Raw genomic sequence first — 23,983 nt, 5'->3', positions numbered from 1 at the left:
AGGCGTAGAATCCAGCGGCCAAGTCGGCCTGTCAAATTTTTGAGCGAAGACAACCAGCAAAGAGCATGGTGATCGGTCACAATTGTGAAATGCCGACCATATATGTAAGGGCGAAATTTTTGGACAGCCCAGACGACGGCAAGGCACTCCTGCTCGGTAATGGTGTAGTTTTTCTCAGCTGGAGTCATAGTCCGACTGGCGAAGGCAATCACTTTCTCACGCGAAGTTGCATCGCGCTGCAGGAGTACAGCTCCAAGACCGAGACCACTGGCATCAGTGTGCAGGTTGGTTGGAGCGCTGTCACTGAAGTGGCCAAGAACAGGGTCTGATGTGAGGGCGTGCTTCAGATTATTAAAAGCGGCTTCGCACTGTTCAGTCCACACGAAAGGGCTGCGTGCTTTAAGTAGTTCATGAAGTGGAGCAGCAATACTTGCAAAATGCCTTATAAAACGCCTGAAATAAGACGCCAGGCCGAGAAAACTGCGCAATTCTGTAATCCGTTGTGGACGAGCAAAGTTCAAGACCGCTATGAATTTTTCAGGGTCTGGACCAATGCCGTCATGACTGACTAAATGTCCCAATATTTTAATTTCCTTCTGTGCGAAGTGGCACTTCTTGGTGTTGAGCTGAAGGCCCGCTGAAGCGAGACACGTGAGGACCTCATTCAGGCGCGTGAGATGGTCGTTAAAAGTTGACGAAAAGATGACAATGTCATCCAAGTAACATAAACAGGTTCTCCATTTTAGGCCACGAAGCACAGTATCGATCATTCTTTCAAATGTCGTTGGTGCGTTACAAAGTCCGAAAGGCATAACATTAAATTCGTAAAGGCCATCGGGAGTTGAGAAAGCGGTTTTTTTCTTTATCGTCCTCGTGCATAGGTATTTTCCAATAACCTGAGCGGAGGTCCAAAGTCGAGAAATATTCGGCGCCTTGGAGAGAGGCAAGGGCGTCATCAATTCTTGGCATTGGGTATACATCTTTGCGGGTAATTTTGTTGAGTGCCCGGTAATCAACACAAAAGCGTACCGAGCCGTCCTTTTTTTTAACTAACACTACTGGGGAGGACCATGGGCTTGTCGAGGGACGAATAATATTGCGATGGAGCATGTCATTTACATTTTCTTCAATTACTTTTCGTTTAGAGAGGGAAACCCGATAAGGCCGTCGGCGAACGATAGAGTTACCTTCAGTAATGATGCGATGGTGCGCAACACTAGTCCGTCCCAGTGGTGGGGAAGTGGCATCAAAAATGGCTTGGTGGTGTCGAAGCAATGTCAGCAGTTCTTGGCGTTGGTTCGGCGTGAGGTTAGGATTAATAGTCTTTGTGAGAACAGAAAGAGAGACGTCTGGCGAAACACGGCGCTGAGGCAGATGGGCGGCGAGCACCATCAAGGACAAAGGTTGAACATCCACCATGCAGGGGAGAGAAGTTCCTTTTGGGAGCACGAGGGATTCACGTGAAGTGTTAGTGGCCGCTACTGTCGCTGAGCCGTTGCAGAACCTCACAAGACTAGACGGGAAGGCGATACCGCGTGCAAGATGACGATAAGATGGTGCGATGAGTACGTCCCCGGCAGTGATGTCAGAAACAACGGTAAGCAGTTTTTCGCACTGAGGAGGCAAAACAGTATCAGCGGCGGCAACGAGGGGATGATGTCGTTCAGAAACTTCAGATGAAAAATCGCTGTCTGTCATATGGATAACACGGTCGCCACAAGAAATTAACGCCGAAGCGGTTGACAAAAAATCCCATCCTAAAATCATCAGATGCGCACATGGTGAGAGCACAGCAAACTGCACATGACGGCGAACGCCGTCAATAACAATTCGTACGGTGCACTTTGCTAAAGGGCGCAAAGGGACGTCATTGGCTCCACGGAGTTCAGGCCCATCATATGGTGTCGTCACTTTTCGCAAACAGTAGCACAAATCAGCGTGAATGACAGAAATTGCAGCTCCTGTATCAATCAATGCTTCGACCGGTAATCCTTCAGCGAAAACAGAAATCACATACGGGCGATCTGGAGGACTTTTGGTAAGTTCGTAGAGTGCAGTTTGACCTCCGGAAACTGCAACGCTTAGTTTTCCGGATGGCGGACAGGGATAGTTGTTGCGGGTCGGAGAGGGGAAACTGAGCGGCGGTATGGGGATAGGGACCGACGTCGGGATGCATGGGTTCCACGAGGCTCAGACGAGGATTCTGGAGGTGGGGATGATCTTCGAGGTGAGCTTGGAATAAACCGGCGTTGATAATATGACGTTGAAGGGATGTCACTTTCAAAGGTATCGTAACCACGGCTCTCGTTCTGGAGGCGGCGACGACAGACGCGGGATATATGTCCTCTAATGCCACAGTAATAGCAAATTGGTCGGGAGGGGCGCCAAGGTGCGTAATAGGGTGGTGCAGGTTGAGCCGTCGCTATTGCATTGACGTGATTGTAGGTTGGTGCCGGTCGAGGCGGGGGAACTAAAGGAGGGGGGGATGCTGCGACGTGCGCGTAAGTCGGTACTGAGCGAGGTGCCGGAGGGCCAGATGTCATAGGTTCGGTGATTGTTGCCAGCTCTTCTTTGATGATGCTGCGGAGACCGGCGTCATTAGATGTTGCGGAAGAGTGATCGCACCCGTGTCGACAGACAGGCTTGAGGGCCTGGAGCTCCTCGCGGATGATGGCTCGAATAAGTGCCCGCAGGTCGAGATCAGTATAGGTCGGGCCAGTAGCGTTGGCGGGCTGCAATCAGGAGGATTGCAGCTGGTCGATGCGTTGGCAAGTCGTAATAATGGAATCAATAGTTGAAGGATTCTGAGCAACTAGGATGTTATACGCCGTAGAATTGATTCCTTTCAAGACGTGGTGTACTCGTTCAGGTTCCGCCATGGTGGGACTAATACGCCGGCAGAGTGCAAGTATGGCCTCTATGTAAGATGCATATGACTCATCAGGACCTTGAAGGCGTGAAGCGAGCTTGGTCTTCGCGATCTCAGTCCGAACTGCCGGGTCGGCGAAGTACTGTCGGAACTGCTGCTTGAAGGTGGTCCAGTTAGTTGTGTGGGGCTCGCGGTTGATGAACCAAGTCCTGGCGACCTCAATAAGGTAGAAAGAGATGTTGAGAAATTTCAGAGCATCGTCCCACCGGTTGTAGGCACTGCAGCGTTCATAGGTGTCAAGCCAGTCATCGACGTCTTCATCGCGACGACCAGCGAACAGCGGCGGGTCGCGCTGTCGTGTGGGCACAGTCGGAGGGGGTGGTGCAGCCGAGGTAGAGGGTCCGGCCTGTTCGTGGGTACTGTCGGTAGACATACCAATGGTGGCAGTTGCTAAACGGCGACCGGAACGTAGCTCCAGCGAGAGGCAGGGCCCAAGGCAGCAAGGGGATCAAATTTCACCTCCACCACTTGTAAAAGAAGGCTAGGTCGAGACGGCGAGGTCGTGACTGCAAGGACAGCGAAGCCTTGTCTAGCGTTTTAATCCGATCACGAACCCAGGCGCGCGCCGGAGCCGGCGCCGCGGGACGATAATGATGGTATGTACAAATGAAAGAAGAAGATCATGGCATGTACAAATGAAAGAAGGTCCACAGAAGGCTCACAATATGTAGGAAACGTCATGGGAAGCATATGCACACTAAAAGCCAATTTCATTGCGTAATTAAATAATTCATTTCATTTGCCAAAATTGTTTATAAATTGCACGAATTGAGCATTCCTGATAAATAGTAGGTTATCGCAAATGTTTTGGCAATATCGCTGGCTAAAAACTGCATAATTATTCACAGGACTGTCGACTACTGATTATACCATTGACAGTAATACTACAGATTGCACTATCGATAAATTAAAAAAGCTATCGATACTATAACGACAGTAAATTTACCGATAACTAGCATGTAGTCGTGTCAGGACTTTATGCATCGCACCCCGAGCGAGTTCAAGCAATGGAACAGCTCAGACGGCCGGTCACCAAGAAGGACGCCCGGCCTTTTTATTTACTATATACCACTGCGACTCATGGACTAATACCGTCAAAGCTGTGTTCAGCAAATTGTGCTCATGGCACCCGGCCTAACGAAGAGTTTGTGTAGACAACGGCGGTTCGAGCATGTTTGGCCCAAAAGATTAACGGGCAGGAAAAACCCATTGCCTTTCTCATTAGAAAGCTGACGCCGCAGCAGGAAGGTGGTCCACCATAGAAAGAGGAATGAGCTTTGGGGCGCCTGGACACGTGGCTTTTCGGCGCGAATATTAAGGTGAACACCGACCGTAACCCACTTATATTATTTAATCAAGTCGGCTTCCTCGAGTATCCGGTTGACCCGTTGGAGTCTGTCTCTCTAAAAATGAAATCTTCACTCATATCAAAAGCTCTTTCGATTTAAATGTGCTGATGCTCTCTCTAGGCTCGACTGCGACTACGGTCCTAAATCTCAAAGGTGCTCGTTCCATTAAAAAGAAAAGGGGGGGGGGGGGGGGGGATAAACAAGAGAATAAATTGTCGGGCTGATGTCGGAAGAGCTCGAGGAGGAGTCTTTTATTTGCTTGCGGTATACGAGTTCATTGTTTCCGATGTCTTTCCTTTTGCGGCGTTGATGTAGGCGACGACGACACAAGCTTTTGAGAAGGGGCATGGTTGTCGATGGCCGTTCGAAAATGCGCCGCGCGAGGAAGAACAGACGTTCTAGAAACAGGGAGCTACGCGAGCGCATTGAGGTCTCAAATGCAGCAAACGCGCGCAGTGGGTGTCCGGTCACTGCGGCATACGCGGCAATGAGCAAGCCAACGAGCTCGCCACCGGCGCATATGAGCTTCCTCCCTGCGACGAACTTCTGGAGGACGTGCGTGCGTCAGCAAGAGCGCACCTCTGTTGTCGGCGCGCGTCCATTGTCGCACCTTCAGCGTGCGCGGTGATCATCCGAGTAGGCGTCGGCTGCGTGTGACCCGGGGTGTGGACAAGGACTTTCGTCGCTCGACGCGCGCGGTGGTTGCGGTGCAGTGGAAACATTGGAGCACATGCTGCTTCGCTGTACCGCATAAGCAGAGCCGCGTTGCGAGATGCTCACGGCCCACAAGGCGCTGGGAATCATCCCACAAACCTGGAGACGCCTGTGGCCGCGCGGCAGATCGCGCACCTGTGACAACTGGAACAATGGTGAGCCTCTGTGGGTTCATTGAGCAGGCGTGCTTGAAGTCCCGCTTGCTCCTCGCTAGGTAGTGCGCTCGTGACCTGACCGTATGAGGGTCGATGCGGTGCGCGTGGTCTCCAGCACAAAGCACAGCTGCTCAATGTGCACCTGTCCCCGGTCGCGGCGATTACCAGATTGGTGGAACCGCGGACGCACGACGGACCAGCCGGTGTAGAGCGCTCGTTCCGTCTTTGTATTGCCTATCCTACCCAGCGTGCAGCTTTGTGCAATGTCCACGGTGTTGTTTTTCATGCATTATCGTTTAGCTATGTGCACCAGACGTGTACGTCATTCCCTCTGCTCGTGTGCATATAGCCTATTTTGAGGAAGCAGGTGTACGGTGGTTGACCAGAGCGCGATGAGGTGTCGTTTGAACTTCGAACGCTCAGAAGCTGGAGTTGCCACCGAGCGTTTGACCCCTCAGCAACAGCTTTCGTCTTCTATTTTATATATATATATATATATATATATATATATATATATATATATATATATATATATATATATATATATATATATATATATATATATAGATCCTTAGTGATTGTTCCCACAGCATTTGTCCAGCATGCATGTGTGCGGAAGAGGAAACGTAGGGGAGGTAGAGGTTCGGAGTGCAGTCACTTCAGTGCTGTTTGTATGTTTGCTTGGGACCTCTCCTTTCCCAAGTATTTGATTAGCCGATATCCTTTCCCCAACTTTCAGTTAGCCAACGGAAACTTTATTTTCCTTTCCCTAACCATCAATTGGTGGGAAGGGTCGCATAATTTCTTATTGGTCGCCGTCCCCGCCAAGGGCGGAGACAGAGGGCTTAAATCTATGTTCTCTGGGTAACACCGGGGCTGATTTCGTCTAATCAATGCATAGTTTTCTCCGTGCTTGTTTCTTCTTGTTTCATTTACTATGTTTTAAATAAATAGTTAACCTTTCTTTCCTGCCATCAAGTAATGTGAATGCTTGCGAGCTCGAACCATCATTATATCAAGAACATCGATTCCTCATCAACAAGTGTTTTCCCAAAATCGCCACATGAAAGGGAAACTCAACTGCCCCCGCTTGTGCAGTGTGTCGCGCGTGATCTCCCTGCAGACAGGTCGCTATGTGCGCGGCTACGTGTATACAGCCAATATTTGCTACATTGTAAATATACGTAATTAAAGTGTCCAACAGCGCGCACTCGTTTTCTTTTTTTTTTTTTTTTTTTTTTTTAACAGTGCTTGCGCGCGAGCGACGTGAGCTCGTCCACCTTTCTTATTTTGTAAATACTGTATAAAGCTCCCCTTGTTTTTTCTTGTTATCGCTCCCCTCTGTGCATCTCGCTATTCTTTCCCTGTATACCTCTTCTGCCGGCCACAGCTCAACATGCCCCCCCCCCCCCCCCCCCCCTCCCCCCCGTTTCCCTTCACGTGCGGTCGCCGCTGCGCGATCGCATTGCTTAATAACGTCCTTTTTGATGTCGGTTCCTGGGGCTGTAACCATATCCGGAAACGCTTGACGGCTTCATAGAATGCGCGCGCCGCTTGCAAGGAAAAGCAGCCTTTAACACCGGCGCCATTGCCCCATTAGTGCAAGCTAAAATTCTCTGATTGACTCTAAGAAGCTGAATGGTTTGTTTGTAAAATGGGCCGCAGAATCCTGTGTAAATGAATTTCAGGCGATATTTTGGGGCGAAAAAGCTAGAGAGCGCGCCGATTCTCGGCCGCATCTGGTCGTCCTTCTCGTGAATAAGCCGCCTGGTTGAAGAAGTCTGCTTTGCAACCAGCGATGCGTCGCCGGACGAGCGGGCGAAGGAACTTGGCGCTCTTTGACCGACGTCCTGTACGACCATCAAAGCATCCTTCCCTGGACGCACCATATATATTGCTCTAATTTCATTACCACAGATGCTTGGCAGATTTCACACGCACGGACGATGTTTTCCATATCGCTGGCGAGCTTCGGGGGCCACGCACAACCTCGCACGATTCCGTTCATGCATGCGAACGTTTCCTGGGTGTGATGAGTGAAATATAGCACTTCCACGCGGAACGCAGTCGCTATAAGCTGAGACTTCGTCGCGGCGCACGAAGTAAAATTCACAACTGAGTTCCCGATAGAGACAACACGCGGTCCCTATTTGTCAGCTGAGCAATCTTGAATGCACCCGCAAAGCTTTGAATGAAGTTTTGTGCAGTACGAGATTTTCCATAACGAGACTTCGCCATTTACGGAGGGTATGCAGAGATAGGGGGTTGAATGAATCAGCGTTTCCCATTTGACGTCCTGGTCGATAGATCAACTCGTAGTCGTACTGCGCGGGGAGTAAATTCCCTGCCAATCATCTTCGGCGAAAGAGCGCTTGCTGGTCGTTATAGTCCTTCAAATTTCTGTCATAAATGAATCGACAAGGAATCGATGGAACTACTTGAGGCCGGAGACGACGGGAGAATATGTTTGCAGGTCTTGGATGCACAATCACGTGACACATGGGTGACGTTGCCTATACGTCACATACCCGGTTTTCTTGGAGGTTTATTTTTTTATTTTATTTTTTTCTTGAGAGAGACGCGCGCTGCGTGGGATTGTAAAGTGGCGCCGATTGTGTGCGTTCGCAATTTTTTCCTTTAGTTCTTTTTCTTCCGATGGTTGGGCTGGTTAACGAAGTGAAGCAGGGACTCGGAGTTGTGAGTCTTTTGGGATGGTGAGTTTGCTTTCCTCATTCATTGAAAACTTATTTGCTCGCACGCGCCTGCACACATGCTGTTTTGTACTGGGGGGAAAGGACTGTCAGTGAGAGTGAAAGCAGCTTCTGAAGGGCGCATAAATGTTTACGGTTGGAATTAAGCTGTGAAATTATACAAGACGTTGGTTCACATGATGGGGTGAACTTATTTAAGGTTCCATAAAGCGGCCGATTGAGCCCAGTGCGCGCGCAAATAAGCAGTCGAATCTTTAGCGGTCTATCCGCTGCAGCTCAGGCCTATGCAGCCGATACCTAACTGCTATGAAAAAAAAGAAAAAAAAAGGAAGCAGCGTGCTAGGCTTCGGAATGAAGTGGCTGGAGAGTATGCTGAAAAACTTCTAGAGGGCACTTTGGACCACTAAAGCGCGATGAGGCGAAATCCATTATAGCGCGGTATTGCTAGTACCACCTTTGGTCAGAAAATTCAAACTTTTGGACACCATAAAGCCCGAAATATCGGTCGTGTACGTGTAAGCATTCTTATGCATGGGGCACGTGACGGTTCCTGAATGAAGTCTAAAATATCGCGCAAATCCTAATTATTGGAGTCCGAAAAAATCGGTCGGCTGCTATTTGAAAATGTATGATTTGATTTGCAGTTGGTTATAGCAGTTTTTCGAAGATATTCGAGTTGTTATGATTTAATAATGTCTGCTTTCAGTTTTTTTTTTTTAATCAAAATAAACGCTACAGCTTACTATTCAAAACGGATTATATTGATGTTTTTATATCTTAGCATGCTTACTAGAAAGTGATAGCACCTGGCGGTTTTGTATCAGTCCGTTTTAGCACAAATGAAAGTGCTGTGTCACTCAGGGAATTTTACAAGCGCACTCATGGAAAACCTGGAAAACTCAGGGAATTTGGAAACATCAGCTCTGTAGGCACTGCAGGTTTATCAATAAAACCTTAGTTGTGTGTTCAGTGCTCGTCCAGTGTTTACCTTTCTTCTGGTCCCCAGTCTTTTATGACCTGTTTTTTTTTTCTTTTTTTTTTTTTTTCAACAATGGACCTATACCAACTCGCCCAACTGAATGTTTTACTACACGGAGCGTAGAACGTCGTCGCTAAATTTACTCGCCTGCCGTTCGGAGTGTCGTTCGCCGTAGCCATATTTCAGCGCTGCATGGAAGGGCTCCTCGTGATCCGTGTTTACCTCGTCGATATTATATTAGGAACTCATGATGCCTACCTGCACAACAAACGCCGGCGAGTTGTGTGGAAACGCATAAGAGACGACAACATTCGCTGGGCCGAGATAAATGCACCTTCTGCACGATGGAAGTTATCTCCCTTGGATATCGCATTGACGCCGGTATTCATTCGACCGAACAAGTTAAACCCATGAAGGAACTCTGCAAGTCCAAGGAGCAAGCAGCAACCCCAGTCTTTTTTCGGATTACTGAACCTCTACAACAGACTGTTTGCAGGGTGGAGCTCACACTCTTGAGCCTACATCGCCAGCTTGCAAAAATGGCGCCAAGATGAACCCGACGCTTTCAAGCGCACCAAATGCCTCATACAGACACTTGATGTCTCAGTCCACTACGACACGGGCAAGGCACTGACGCTCTATGCTCGGGCGTGAGGCGATTTCGTGATCTGCTATTTCGCGATACCGCAAACAACAGCGCGCACACAGCTTCCGTTTTCGTTGAACTAGAGCACTTTTGGCTGCCGAAACAGCAATAAACATTTGCATCACCATAACATCTTCTTCCTCGCTGATGATTACACATATTCATACCTGAAAGGAGTCCGAACTGATTTACCCTGATCGAGGTAGCAGAGGCCGAAAAGGCGCGAAAGTCGGCTCTTCGTTCAAATCTCGTTCGGAGAGAGGATTCCCAAGTATTTCACCTAAGAAGAGCCGAGCGCCAAGCTGTGCCGTATCTTGTACCCACTGAAAAACGCGTGGGTACCCGGCGGCACCGGGCATCGAACCTGGTACCTCCCGAATGCAAGGCGGATGCGGGACGGAAGCGTGTGTTGCATAAGGTTTTTCTTCCATAGCCAAGCCTATGTCTGTGTCACATGTAAGAGGCCAACTACAGAGGCTTTGTGAAAGCAAAGAAGACGACGACGGCGAAAAGGATTACGTGGACCAACGAAGGAAGTAAAACTTTTTCTCTTTATTATGCAAATTATGTTCTTAATTTCAGGCAAAATTTAAAGGGACACTAAAGAGAGAAAGGAAGTGGGTTTGCATCGATAGAATGCCAGTTCCTGATTACAAAAAGACCACTCTTACTGAAAACAGAGCTGTTATAAGGTAGCAAAGAAGAATAATAGAAATACAGGTATCGCCACCACAGCCAAACGGCCGAGGCTCGCAACTACAAATCACGTGACGCGCTAGGGATCCCGGAGGCTGACAAATGCGAATTACGTTGCATGTTTGAATGCGGTAGTACGTTTTTTCTCAAACATGATAACACGCTTTTATTATACATAAACGACGGCGAAAAGACAACGTAAACGTTGCAAGGCAAATACAAAAATATACTTGGAGGCGTCACAGGCGCCCACTTCAGTTTTGGTTATGTTTCGGCTCAGGCATTTCGTGCGCACTCGGATAGCTTGTTTGAACCTGCAGCGCCTGAATTACGAGCTTGGAGCAGCAGATGCGCCTTGATGGTTCCCATTTGAGCATTCGGAGGCACGAGCGAGCGAAGTCCGCTACCGCCTACACGCTCCTTCGTTCACACTTCTGTGCCAACATATCGCCGCCGTTGCCGCTTCGACTGCGACCTGACCGCTTGACTGCAGCTACGTACGCCACGAAAAGCATACATATGCTAAGTACCGAAGGAAAAACGCATTATCATTCAATTGTTCACTAAATCATGGCACATCTGACCAACATATACTGCGTCAACAAGACCTTCAATGTGCTATTTGCAGGCGTCGTAAACAAAAGGGGCATACTTGCCGCTCATACCAAGAAGAGCGTCGATATATTGCGCTTGTCGCCCGGCGAAAAAAAGGGTCTAGGGTCAAAAGTAAAAACTAAAAATAACGAAGCACCAGAAATACATTACAAAAAGTTAGAAAAAAAATCGATTTGTAAAAAAAAAAAAAAAAAAATGCTAGAAGCGGTAAGACTCGAACTCGCTCTGCTTGTTCCGTAACGTTCGGCGCTAACCACTATCACTAGGCTACGCCGCGCCACAGGAACCTTGGAAATATATCTAGTTTTTATGTCATCGCCCCATTTACAATAAAGTGTTTCTGCTGCCGGTTTAAACATTACAACTTCTTGATCATCGGCTCATGCTGCCTGCTCTCACGTCTTGCAACTAATGTTCTGGATGCCTATGCGCACTATATTGTGCACTGGATCCATTTTACCATGTGGAATTTCACAGCGCTGGCAAATGTAGTGGCGCCGGCACTTCGGTCATCTTCTGCTACCGTGGACGTAATTTTCGCTGAACACGGAGCTGTAGCACAAACCTTGAAGGAAAAAAGTGCGACGAAGCTTCAAAACTGACAAGCGCAGCAGCGAGGACACTATTTTGCTGGTAACTAAATCTTATTTGTATATAAACATGTCAGGAAGCGTTGCGATGACCGAGGGCTCGGTTTGTTTATACACAGTGCAAGAAGGAGCGCAAAAGCTTGAGAAACATGTAAAGTGTTGTATTACAAGCGCTCTGTTTTTTTTTCTTCCTTTATGGGCCCATCGTTCGGTAAATTACTCTCTTCATCGTTTTATTTATTTCGGCTGAGGCCGTCATTGCGAGTACGCTGTTGCCATGTTGGCCCTTGAGGGATGCGACGCCGCGGGCCGCGCCGGCTCGCTAGCTATCACGGAGTCTCCGCTTACGTCATAGTGTGCGTCACTCAACTCCATCTACGTAGTCGGAGGCCACAGTTTGAATTCGACCGGCGGGAACAAGAAAAAACCTCAACTTCTTATCGCAATATCTCAGCAATTATTCGATTTTTTGCTGCCGGATATGCGGCGACAGTGTCACCAAATGTAGTTTATTAGATTTTCATACCATCTTTGGCTGCCTTTAGTGTCCCTTTAAAGCTCTATAGACGCCTTCACAACGCATTAAAATCTCCCGAAATTCGAAAACAGCGATAAAAGACAAATTTGGTTCCAATTTTTTTATAACGTTTTTGTAACTTCCGCGTTCATACACGTCAGCCTTATCGTCGTCTTCATTGTCTTCTGTTCACCAATCAGCGCTTGCCATATGTCGCCGACTACTTCTTCTTCATCTTCTTAATCCTTTGTTGTTCCACGCAATCCTTTTCGCCGTCGTCGTCTTCTTCACTTTCGCAAAAAGCCTCTATATTTGACCTCTTACATGTGACAGTCTGGTGCGGGCCCATAAGTCCAGGCCATAGAGCGGCTGGAGCGGGATGAGTGAGCCCACACCCGAGAACCCTCTGCAGAGTATTTGGAGGCGGTTCGGTTGAAGAGGGGTCGGTCCGCCTGGTCACATTAATTTGTCCCCAGCACACTATAGTAGTTTTTTTGATGATGAATTGATTGGCTTCTGGTTGGTCACTGGGAGGGGCTGCGTCCTCCTCTAGCCGAGCGGGGTGTAACCTTTGGCGATGAAGTATTGCGGAATAAGGGTGGAAGCAGCTGCGGGCTCCTGTAATCCAGTCCATAGGAAGCCACGTTGGTGGATGCTCAGATGGCAGACTGGAACCTCGGAGATGGGGGCCCTCTGAGGAAGTTAACGCACGGAAATGGGATGGATTCTCGAGCTTATGGACCGCTACGGCTTGGCCCATTGAAAACTGCAGCCTTTACAGATGATGTCCCTATCAAGAAACAGAACTAGGGATAAGGCTGGGGAGCTCTCGACTCCCTGTCATCCAAGGAATAAAGCCGCTTCAGTTGGAAGTGATCGCTCCAACGTTGCGAAAAATAAGAGTGGGTTCACCCGCCGGTGCAGACCAGTGATGGGCTGTGCCGGTTAAGTCTCTATGTATGGACGCCGCAGGGGAACCCCCGCTGACTTATGTCCTCAGGGGTAGGGGCAACCCTGTGTAACCCAGCCCGCGAGGATGCATGTGGGTGCTATTAGAGACTGTCTTCGTCCCCCCCTCCGGGCCACCAGGCCCGTCCTGGGAAACGCTGAGGCCTGGGCGTCTCAGTATAGCTAAGAGAGTGAAGACGAAGCGAAAGCAGAACTAGTGCAAGCACCCTTTGAGCGTCTGTGAGTAGCACCGCCGTGAGACCAAAGGGGTGGGGGATGAAGCCTCCACTCGCGCTTCCGGTACGTAGGCGGTGGGTCCTGGTTCCAGCAACGGGGCCGTCATCAAAACCAAGAAGCATACCAAACTTGTATGACGGCTCGTGCGCGTGCACGAGGCTGCGGATGCGGTCTGTCACTCATGGTACTCATGGACACTGCTGACCGCGCCATGCCGGCGTGGAGTGGCCAAACTCTAGGCATGTCCATATTTGGTATCACGTAGGGACGAAAATCTGCCCATAATAGACAGCCACCGTGTCACAAACCCCCGCCTTTACGGTCAAAAGAGGCGCGGGATCCCCTTTACGGTTACCCGTCGTCCCTCTGTCAGGTTTGAGAACACATTTAAAAGTTAAGCCGGTCAACGCGTGAAGTATACGTGTGTCGGTGTGCGATTTAGGAATAAGTTCAAAAAAGGTCATTTCTTTTACAAACAATTGAATGTTTATAATTAGTAGTCCAAATTACACTGCATAATAACGGAGTACAATAAAAAAAAAATAAGACGCCACGACAAGATATTGATAAAAGACGACTAGTTAAATGACAAGAGGAAAGATACTGAAGTAAAACTTGTTGATGGGCTAGTTGGTTCATGATCATGCGGGAGAAAGGTAAGCGCAAAATAGACAAACACAAGAAAGGAGACAGGGCAACGCGCTACTGGCAACTGATTCTTTTATTGAAATTCACACACAATATATAGGGACATCGTCACACCACTTATCAGCTCCGTACACGTCAGAAGGTAAAATTATTATCTAATAAAAAATTCCATGTTTAACATAGGGTGACTTCAAACCGATAAAAACATCGATTACTCTTTCAAAACAAAATGACATGGTGTAAACAGCCAAAGTAACATAAAACAAAACAATAAAATCCATATTTAACATAATGTGAACTAAAACCGATAAAAACACAGATGACTGTTTAAAAACAAAATGACACGTGGTGTAAATGGCCAAAGTAACATGTTGGAATGAATAAGAAGAGAGCGGAACTTAAAGGCATAAAAACCAACCCCGAAATACTGAAAAACCATGCAGCATCCTAACCTTCTTCAATGTTTCAAGCACCTTGTGCCACCGCAAAACAGGCAAACAAAACTTCTATGATGATTGGGACCCAGTGATATGTTGAGAAGTGAAGACCAGATAAAAGCACGCGAAAACATAAAAACCAGAACAAGCACATGTAACAGCGTAAGCTTTCATCCAAAAAGCTTCCTTTAGTTCACGGGCAACACGTTCGCGGCCTCGGTCCAAAACCATCGTCCTTTCTAAAATTGGTTTGCACTGGCGCAGATCACAGTCCTTGCAATGCAGCGGCAGATTAGACCCTGTTCCAGTGTTCATTGAACGTTCATGCTTCCTTAACCTTTCATTCAAACTGCGCCCCGTTTGCCCAACGTACATCTTACCACAAGTGAGAGAAACCTGATAATATATAACCCTTTCATTGCACTCTACGTACCTATACCCATGCTTTGTTCCACAGGTTCTGTCCTTCCGTTTCTGTGTGTTTATACGAGGACACAACGCGGTCAGTTTACAGGGGGCAGACAAAACTTGGTATCTTAAACTTGGAAGTTACTTTTTTCAAGTTATGGGCTACCTGATGGCTATAGGGAATAACCACTGGCCTATTTATTTCAGCTTCAGGATTGGACTATTTATTTTTCTTTCCTTTTACTTTTTGAGGAAGCGACTCCACTACCCCCGTCATGACTGACTGAGAGAAGCCTGCATTCTGAAGCCTAGCTATCTGCTGCTGGAAACTTGCTTGCATAGTATGGGAACAGGACTTTGCAATGGCTGCATGTAGGGCTGATGTTGCAATAGCTCGCTTCACTGTCTTTTAGTGAGCTGATTCATAGGATAAAAAGTCTTTCTGCGCACGTGGGTGGTACATCCAGCATAACTTATCACCTGCTATAGATAGCTGCAGCTCTAAAAACTGTAACATTATCGCCTTCGGGCTGCTCTTGCGTAAATTCTAATTCTTGTCCAAGCTTACAGAATATTTCAACACTTTCATTAACTTTGCTTAGGTAGGAGCGCCTTATCCTGCTCACTTAAAATAATAAAAAAATCGTCTAAAAACCTGAAAATCTTCAAGGCTTTTTCTTTATCTAAATGCTCTTCCACCCTGCGATAAATCATTGATTGGATTGGTTTGGTAAAACGTTTATTTGGGGCCTGCAGTAGAACGCGCGCTCCGGACGGGGCCCGTCCTCTGGGCACCGGCCGCGCGGCACTGAAAGAAAAATGTTACTCGGAACAGGCGCAACGCAAGAGCCAATACATATCCCTTTTCTCTGAATGAAAAACCCGCCTTCAAACTGTACAACTGAAGCGTTTAGGTAAAGTTCTAATAATGTCATAAAACTTTCAATCGAAACACCGGCTGCATTCTGAAAGGGCACGATCCCGTTCTCATGCATTCGCGGACGGCTAAGAACGATTCCTTATGGGGAATGGAATAAAAATGTTCCTTGGCATCAACAGAAAAGAAATGCCCAACTTGCTGACTGTTTTGAAGAAACGTAATTATTTCCAAATAGCTTTTTATTGATTATTGATGCTGCTGAGCAGCCATATAGTAGCAACTTAAAAGCTTGCCGCGCTTTCTAGAGTTGATTTTAAAGCGAGACGATTCCCGCAGATACCTTATGTGGCCGACCGTCATTAAATCCAATGGACGATGCTCAGCTAGAATAAATTCAGTCAGCGTAAGCTTAATGAATTCGCAGATCTAGCGTCCTGGATGCAAACCAATGACTTCTTCGCTATAAAATCGTGTTCCGTGCACCTAGACGGCAGGTGTGAGTCACCATAGAGTGCATGCCTCAAAGTATGAACGGAAAATAATAATCCTGTCGAGCTTCACAGCGCCACACAGACATTCATTCATTGTGGCGCCATATTTTGATTCACCTTCGATGTTCGCGCTACGGGCGTTAAGAACAAGCTGTGCTGTTTCCCTAGAACACGCACCAGTGGGGCGACGAAATCACTGTAAGCAGAAGCCAGAATTAGAGCTCGTACCAGAAATATAATTCTGAAAGTTGCTATCACCGCATCCTTTTGGAAGCAATTAAGTCGCACTTCAGACAACCAGTGAGCGTTGTTAGGTTTTAAAGCTTCATACGAAGCACTGTATGAATCGCTAAATGTGTGATGTGCATTCTTGGAAGCATCGGTGATTCCCACAGCCCAACAGTGCGACGCCTTCATCTTTGGTAAAAGGCGCGAAACACACATGGACACAATTGGAGATAGGGTTGAGTGCCACTCACGGATGCGAGGTAATACACACAAATATATAACAGTCGTACACGCGAGGAACATCCTCCTGATAAATGGTTTTGGGTGAAATGGTTCTCGGCCTTATACAGACATATCGACGTGTCGATGACGCATATTTTTCCTTTCTTTCCGATAAAAATGTATCAATTACTTTCCTATGTTTTTACTTCTTTCTATGTAATTACTTCTTGAGAGAATCCCCGCACCACAAAAACATGGCTTACAAGAACGTAACAACAAGTTACAGTAAATTTGACCCTTCTTTATCTTGCTCAACGTTTCCTTCGTACTCCCTCTCAGTCGAAAAAAAAAATTTAAAAAAGAGCTATAGAACTCTGTCCAAACCTAGGACAAAAGATGTTCTGTAATGCTGTCGTAAACGTCATAATTTTTTTGTAGTTCTGCAGACTTCCCTGTGGTACTGTAGTATTTTTCTGTAGTCTTTGGTCTGTAGTACTTTTCACTTGTAAGCACAAAAACTTCTGATGTTACTACAGTAATTACTGATGTAACAAGGTGTCAAAAACCGGACAGAAATTCTGTCGTCGCAGCAGATAATTTTCTGTAGTTTTTTTTTTTTTTCTGACTGGACATGATTCACAAATTAATGCAGCCCACAGCCTGTCCAGCATATGAGCGCCAGCACTACAGACGCGGATTTTGTACATCGGTCCTTCAGCACCTTTCATAAGCAGTCCCCCGTGGTGTCAAAATCTCCTTTTCCTCCTCTTTTGATGCGTGAGCAAAGGCTTTCGAACTTTCTTGAGGCAGCCAAGACGAACGGCACGCCATGCCTGCTCGCAACCTTCTTTAAATTCTGGGCTAACTTGTGTACAACCACAAAACTTAACATGACTGACTGAAATTGTGCCTTGCAGTGCCGCCAGCGCCGCGAAGCGATGCGCCGAGAGCAGCTCGTTTTGACCATGGCCGGTCCTGAGGACTCTCGAGTGCTGTTTGACTGCGTGCTCGTTACGTAAGCGTTCCTCCGTGTTTTGCTCGCGCATCCGGCTTCGCACGTCTGCGGAACCCCCTCGGGAACCGGAAATTGCGTCGCGCGAAGTACGGGACATAACCGTCATGCGACAGTTTTGTTAATTATCAAGCCTTCTCGCTTTTGCCTTGCTGCTTGTTTTATTTCTCCCTTGACTACTACACAAAACGTGCCACTTCCTGTGGAACTCACTTAAAGCTCACAACTCAGGCCATAATATTTATTTGGTTCGGAAGAAACACGCGAGGCGCGCGAACTGCGCAAGCTTAGCGCCCAGTGCCGAGTTCCCGCGCCGTGAATAGTCCAACGCGTTGAGTTTGCATCCGCGAACAAAACACGCAAAAACGCCTACGTAACAAGCGCACTGTCTACGCAGAGATCGGGCACCTTCACAGTCAAAGCGAGTTGCGCACCAGCTATCGTCAGCCGCCGTAAACGTATCGAGAGCATTATCTCGCACCCGATGGCTATCAACTGGCGACGCTGGCGGCAATCCAACCATCACAGGTATCATCACTTGATTTTCGAGGAACGTACCCCCCAGCTACCCCAGCTACAACAGCCTTTGTATTCATTTTCTGCAGCAGGCTTTCGGCGAGCCTCCGTCGCGAGCGAATCAGGGAACCCAGCGGGAGGTAGCCAGACCGATTACGTGCTTCTTTTGAGGCCATGGTTTCCAGGGGGTGCGGATTTTAGGCAGAGTGTTGCTATCCTTCCGTTTATTGGCTCTCAATGGGCGGATTCATACGGTAACGCCCCTTCTTTTGCACAAGGAGTATATTCCCGACAAACCTGACCCTGAAAGAACTCAGTACTAAGATATAAAAACTAATGTATTATAATCCCTCAGTCACTTAACGTGTGAATTCAAAGCCATTGCCTAGTTGTCGAAATAAAGATTAAGCGTTAGGCGCACCTTCTTCAAAGTTCACGCTTCCTCTCTTAGTAAAAATGGTAAAAAAATCATGAACACTAAAAACCTTAAGAACGTTCCAGTAGCTGGTAACATCTGGTGCAAAGCTCCATCCACTTATAAAAGTGTGGCATATCACAGGTGCTAAAGGAACCTGTACATATGCCAGCTTTCTGCGGAAAACATTGCTGGTCAAATCTTATAAAAGTGGGTTGTAAGTAAACTCTAAAAGGGTTAGAAACCGTCCATGCATTGTTCTGAAAAGAAATATGGTCATTTTTTTCAATACACTCTCTAGCAGCTGTAAATAAAGCTTCCTGATGATCAGAAGAAAATAAATCCACAACATCCACAAAAAAAGTCGCGACGAACATCACGTTGGGATTTTAGTAATTCACAGCCACGGCCAGTTTTTGTTTCTAATTCAAAATATCGCTGTTTGGAGACGCGAAGCAATACCTTCCTTCGCTCTCCAAAAACTCACACCCACCTTATTCGAACATACGAAGGGCTCGACAACTCACCTATACTCGGACACCTCCAGGTGCTCCCTAATGCCCCTTGTAAAAACAAATTTGAAGGCGAAAATTTCGCGTTTTTGCAGCTGAATCACGTGTACTGCCAGAGACAAAAACACCAGGTGGATCATACTTAAGCATATCCCGCTGCCAGAATCGCATACATTTTCTCTTAAATTGTAACGACGTTGCAAAGTCAGAGAAGGCACTGTTTGCAGGGGACATGGGCAGCGGCAGCCACATAATACATCAAATCCGGTGGGGTGCTCAGTAGGAATGCGGCACTGTGAAAACATCAATGTCAGATTTTTACATTCCTTCAGCTCTGTCCAAAATGCCGCATTACGTGTGCAATACACTGAGGTGGCACGTCCGCCCCTCGTTGAATTGGCTTTTTCACCGGAGTAGCCAAGGCCCAGCCACGCATGCGTGAGACGCACGTGTTGGCCATATATCAGTGCGATGCTTACGGTGTTCTTGAGGGTGATATCGGAAGAGTAAGATGAACTTCACGTCCTTTTTTCATCAATGGAACACGAAAGCTGTTAAAATGTCATCTCCGATCGTAGAAAACTTCTTGTAACTGTACTACGTTGCGTTAAGGGAAAGCTGGCACTGGCCAGATTTCTTAAGAACTAAGTTCCTTGCTTAAGTAAAAGTGCTGTTAAGCCTACACGAAAAAGATCGTCACGTCGGTTGCAGCAGATTTTCGTCGTCCTAAGTTGAATAATGAAGTCATATGTACACACACATCATGCAACGATTTATTTTAAACAGCTAAAAACCTGGAAGACAGTCATGTATAAAAGAGCATCTGCAAAAAAGCCGCTTGCGTTCTAAAATCGTCTAAGCACTACACAAAGACAGCTTATAAGCGCGAAATATATGCACCCACAAGTCGGGCCTGGTAGCCAATCATGCAGCGCCAAAAATACAAGATCCGCTTATTGAAAGAGAAGATAACTTCAATGCATGCGTGGTGCGCGTGACCGTGTTTTGTGCACGGGGCACTGAGTAAGCGGTGTTAGTCGAGAGGCAGCTCCTTCGAAGCGGGCTTCGAATACTAGCCGCTGATGTAGCTTCATATCCACGCACTCCAGTTCCTGCACGTTCTTGGTCACAGCCCCGCAAACAAGGCGCGATCCGCCGAGATTGCCATTGACCGAGACGCAGTTGGTCAGGAAACGGGAGAGCCTCGCCGCGCCGTTAGTAGAATGGGGCCAGAATTAGAACAGATATATGTAAGACGTAAAAACGAATGCTCGGTAGTAACCGCCAGTTGCAACAGTATAGAGTAGAATGCCCTCGAAAATGCGCAAATACCTAAAAGCCCCTCTGCAGAGCGATTCCCGCCCTGGCAAGTACGTGGATGTCGACAACGTCGTGTCAAGCCCCTTGCCACTTCTATGGTTGAAGGCTTTCACAGAGGGTATCTTAAGGCATCCATTTTTTATATAAAAAAGACGCAACCACGACGCTTCAAGGTCTGGCTTTGGTCGTCGATGGTCTAGAAGCACGTTCTCGCACCGCGATTGTGTGGCTTCACCAGACCGATGAAGGTTTCCGTGGAGCAAATGACGCAGGGCCTACTGTGCAGCAACCGGCCACGCGGCACATGCGGCGGTACCTCTCCGGCGCCCTGCAGTTCCTCTTGCGCCTCAGCTCTACGAAGCCACGTCATCCTTCGCTCGACGCCTTCGGTGTCCTTGTAGTGCACGTGCATGGTCTCCAATCGCGGAAGGCCTAGAGTCAACTCGTGGCAGTACGGCACCGCTTCCCCCACGCTAACGGCGATCTGCGAAACCAGGACGAGGTATCGAAGCATTTGGACTTCCTGTAAGGTTCCCTGGAAAAAATAGAAACAACAATGTTTACAAACGTTGCGTCTGCGGCGACGTGTTGCTAGCCCTGCACATTGTCAAACCCAATTGCGTTGAACCTTAATTGCGAAACTCTGAGCAATTAACACCTACAAGCGCATATACTGTTAGTAAAGTATCCTTTATCTCTCAACAAGAGTCCCGTAGAGAGAGAAAAAAGGCGTTACCGCAGGAAACTGAACCGCTGTGCCGATAGCCGCCAACGAGCATAAGCGCTTGTGAAGAAGCTATGGCTGCTTGTGTACAAAGCCCGTGGATTCTTCAGAATTTGCATTTCAAGTAAGGTCATGGCAGATTATTGAACGCTCTTCGACTTTCCAATTCTTCCATGATATTGCGTAAAAAGACAGGGAGGCTCATTGAACTGCTTTTGAAGCATATCGCAAGGTCAGTGTCGTACCGAAAGCAGCTATAAGACGAAGGACGTCTTGAAAAGGCGACTCTTCGAAGCACGGCAGGGTTTTGTTGTCCAGGGTTTGAAAAGCCTCTCAATAAGGTCTGAAACTGTGCCTGACATAAAGCAGAAGCTATTAGACTTCTTATATGATTCCATCCGATTCGTCTTCAAGCTCCGTGCATTTCAGCATAACGAAAATCTGTGCAGTTACGAGCGCCGATTCTCGGGCACAAAATTGGCAGTAAAATTGGCACGTCCTTTCATGTCCGGCGAACCCCTACCCCTACACACACCAAAAACGTACATGGAATTAAAATGAACATACCTTCAACGCCGGCTGACCAAACTTAAGTTCGTCATCCACGAGTACGAAGCACCGCAGCCTCTCGTTGGCGGCCAGCATTGCACCAAGGCCCATGTACTCCTTGTTGTGTACGCAAGGAGAATTTATGAGGCGCAGCTCAGCCACCCGGAGGCTATGGAAAAACATGTACGATTGAACATCGGGCACGTGAGCGAGAGTGATGCGCATCAGCTCCGAATTCTCCTGCAAATACTCCACATCGTCCGGGTCGAAGGCGTTATTGTGCTGGCATACAACGCAGCTCTCGTACCGACCGCCACGTCTGATGCGTATGTCCAGGTCTTCCAGCTTGGGGCAAGCCGAGGCCAGCCTGCGCAGAGCGCCATCGCGCCTGAGGCCGCACGGCGCTATGGACAGCGCGCGCAGAACCTTAAACGGATCCACTGCCAGGACGTCAGTCATGTCGAAAGTGTTGCCGCAGTGAAAAGAGTTGACGTTTAGCTCCACGAGGCTCTTGAAATGATTGAAAAAGCTGCGTAGCGGCATCCTGTACACATATTCGGCTACAGGGTAAGACGAGGTCGTCTGCGTAGAGAGCAGAACCACGCAAATGTGGTGTACATCATCCCAGCGGTTTCGCTCGCCGGCCGCCACGAACTCGTTGGGAGTAACGGTGCGGTCGCTGGTGACCACAGTTATCGGATCGGTGTGGTGCATTCCCTCCTGGTTTTGCGCCGCCGCCAGGTCACGAAGCCGCAGGACGTTCCACGAACTGGGCGGCCGTGTCTGCATCACGTTGCCGCATACCTTGGCGCAGCTGTCCATGTCAAGGGCCGGCGGAGGCTCGCACTCCGAGCGGGACTGAACTTCGGAAGTCAGCATGAACAAAGTTATGTGCTCGTGCTTGAGCAGGATATCAGAGCACTTGATGATCGCTGGCTCCAGGTAGCCGCGCAAGACGTGCACGTGCAGGTGCGAAAGATTCGGACACACTGGGATCAGGGCCGAGAGCAGTGCAAAGTTCTTTTCGCTGAGCACTTCAACGTACATATGGCGCAGGTTGGGCGCACTCTGGTGCTGCTTGCCCTCCTTCACGGCCTCGATGGTGTCCACCTCTGCGGCGACTTCTTCGTCGCTTTCTAGGAGTGAGAACTCGAGTCGCGTCAGATGTTGCAGTGGGCCCAGGAGGAGTCGCACCAGGTCGTTGGGTTTAAACGGCACGCTAAGACACGTCAGGGTGCGCAGTTCGTGGCAAAAGCTGATACATCGCCTGAGCTCACCGGTGTTGGCGAGGATGCAGTTGGTGAGCGTGAGCTCCCGAACTTTTTTTGTATCACCAAGGGCGTCCAACTTCTCGCGCAGCACGGACTCTTCGCAGTCCGCGGGCAGGCGTACGGTCAGCGTCGCAGCCATCCAGTGTAGTGTAGCTCACCAGGCAGCTATGTGCAACAAGCGTCACGAAGGCTGCGGTTTGAGGCGTAAACGCTGCAGTCCCTCACGACTTCTGGAACAGGACAGCACGCTCGAGGTGCTACTCAAAATCAAATGAGAGACGCGCGCTTAGGCAAAGGAAAAAGAGCGGTGTGCTGCCGCAGTGTCCCTAGCCAAGCAACCAGAGTATCTTCCATGACGTGGCGTTTACCGTGAGCTATCGCAACACACGTGCGAGAAACCTTTACGCGAACCAACACATGACCGCCCTGCTACGCAATGATAGCAAAAAGATATTCTGCACCTAAAATCTAGCTATGATGTCATAACAATAGCTTTTTTTGACCACATGCTTGCCTCGCGGGAAAAGGACTTCGATGATAAATGTCAACTACTAATTCCTTCACGATAGCTTCTTGCGCTCACTTTATGGAAAAGTTAGGCGCAGTGCTGGCTTCGTCCTGCTAGGCGGACAATTAGCGCAGGTGTGATAGACGAAAGTGGGTTCACCAATAGGGCCATGGAACGATAATTGCAGCAATATTATAATGTAATAAATTCATAGAGGTGGTCTTGAAATTTAAAAACTAGACGTAAAGTTTATAATTCAGAAATAATTTTAAAAAATGCCTTTGGCGACCTCTCGCAACGAATTCGGGCGGCGCTTCTTTGCGCGCAGACATCCGCCGGGATGGTGCAGATGTTATGATGCTCGAGTGCTGTATTCAAGGATGAGGGATCGATCCCGGCCGCGGCGGATGCTTTTCGGCGGAGGAGAAAAGCAAGGCGCCCCAGTGCCGTGCGATGTCAGTGCACGTTAAAGAACCCCAGATGGTCGAAATTCCCGGAGCCCTCCACTACGGCGTCTCTTATAGCCCGAGTCGCTTTGCCACGTTAAACCCCAAAAACAAAACCAAACTAACCCGCCGTGCAAGTTTACGTCGACCGGGGCTTTCTGTACGCACCCACTCATTGGACGTTAACAAGTGACGAGGGCGGGACGGGGCGCGGTGCATGGGACTTCGTAGGGACTTTTTTTTTTTTTTTCTCACGTGCAGGCATGCTCTCAGCTGTGTGTGTGTGCGGGGGGGGGGGGGGGGGGGGGTC

General features: G+C 48.2%; 1 protein-coding gene and 2 long non-coding RNA genes across 5 annotated transcripts in view; 1 reads left to right on the top strand and 2 right to left on the bottom strand.

The window, feature by feature from the left end:
• The window catches only part of LOC146206202 (uncharacterized), a 542,419-nt gene that overhangs the window by 43,562 nt on the left and 474,874 nt on the right, over positions 1 to 23,983 (bottom strand). The gene's annotated exons all lie outside the window — the stretch shown is intronic.
• LOC146206217 (uncharacterized) overlaps positions 1 to 23,983 on the top strand; it is a 308,042-nt gene that overhangs the window by 226,290 nt on the left and 57,769 nt on the right. The gene's annotated exons all lie outside the window — the stretch shown is intronic.
• Positions 19,656 to 22,991, bottom strand: LOC146206219 (uncharacterized). The gene is made up of 2 exons (XM_084590834.1): positions 21,467 to 22,991; positions 19,656 to 20,710 (listed from the first exon to the last, which is right to left on the bottom strand). The coding sequence occupies exons 1-2, from the start codon at positions 22,856 to 22,858 to the stop codon at positions 20,372 to 20,374; spliced, it is 1,731 nt and encodes a 576-aa protein (XP_084446960.1). The 5' UTR covers positions 22,859 to 22,991; the 3' UTR covers positions 19,656 to 20,371.

This window comes from Amblyomma maculatum, chromosome 1 (genome assembly GCF_055883805.1).
Source record: "Amblyomma maculatum isolate TAMU_Amacu chromosome 1, ASM5588380v1, whole genome shotgun sequence".
Lineage (NCBI taxonomy): Eukaryota > Metazoa > Arthropoda > Arachnida > Ixodida > Ixodidae > Amblyomma > Amblyomma maculatum.
This window is presented reverse-complemented; position numbering and strand designations above follow the sequence as displayed.

Coding starts and splice junctions, on each gene's coding strand:
- LOC146206219 (XM_084590834.1), bottom strand. CDS start 22,858: ATGGCTGCGACGCTGACCGTACGCCTGCCCGCGGACTGCGAAGAGTCC. Junction 20,711..21,466: donor TTGGTCAGCCGGCGTTGAAG/GTATGTTCATTT, acceptor TATTTTTTCCAG/GGAACCTTACAGGAAGTCCA.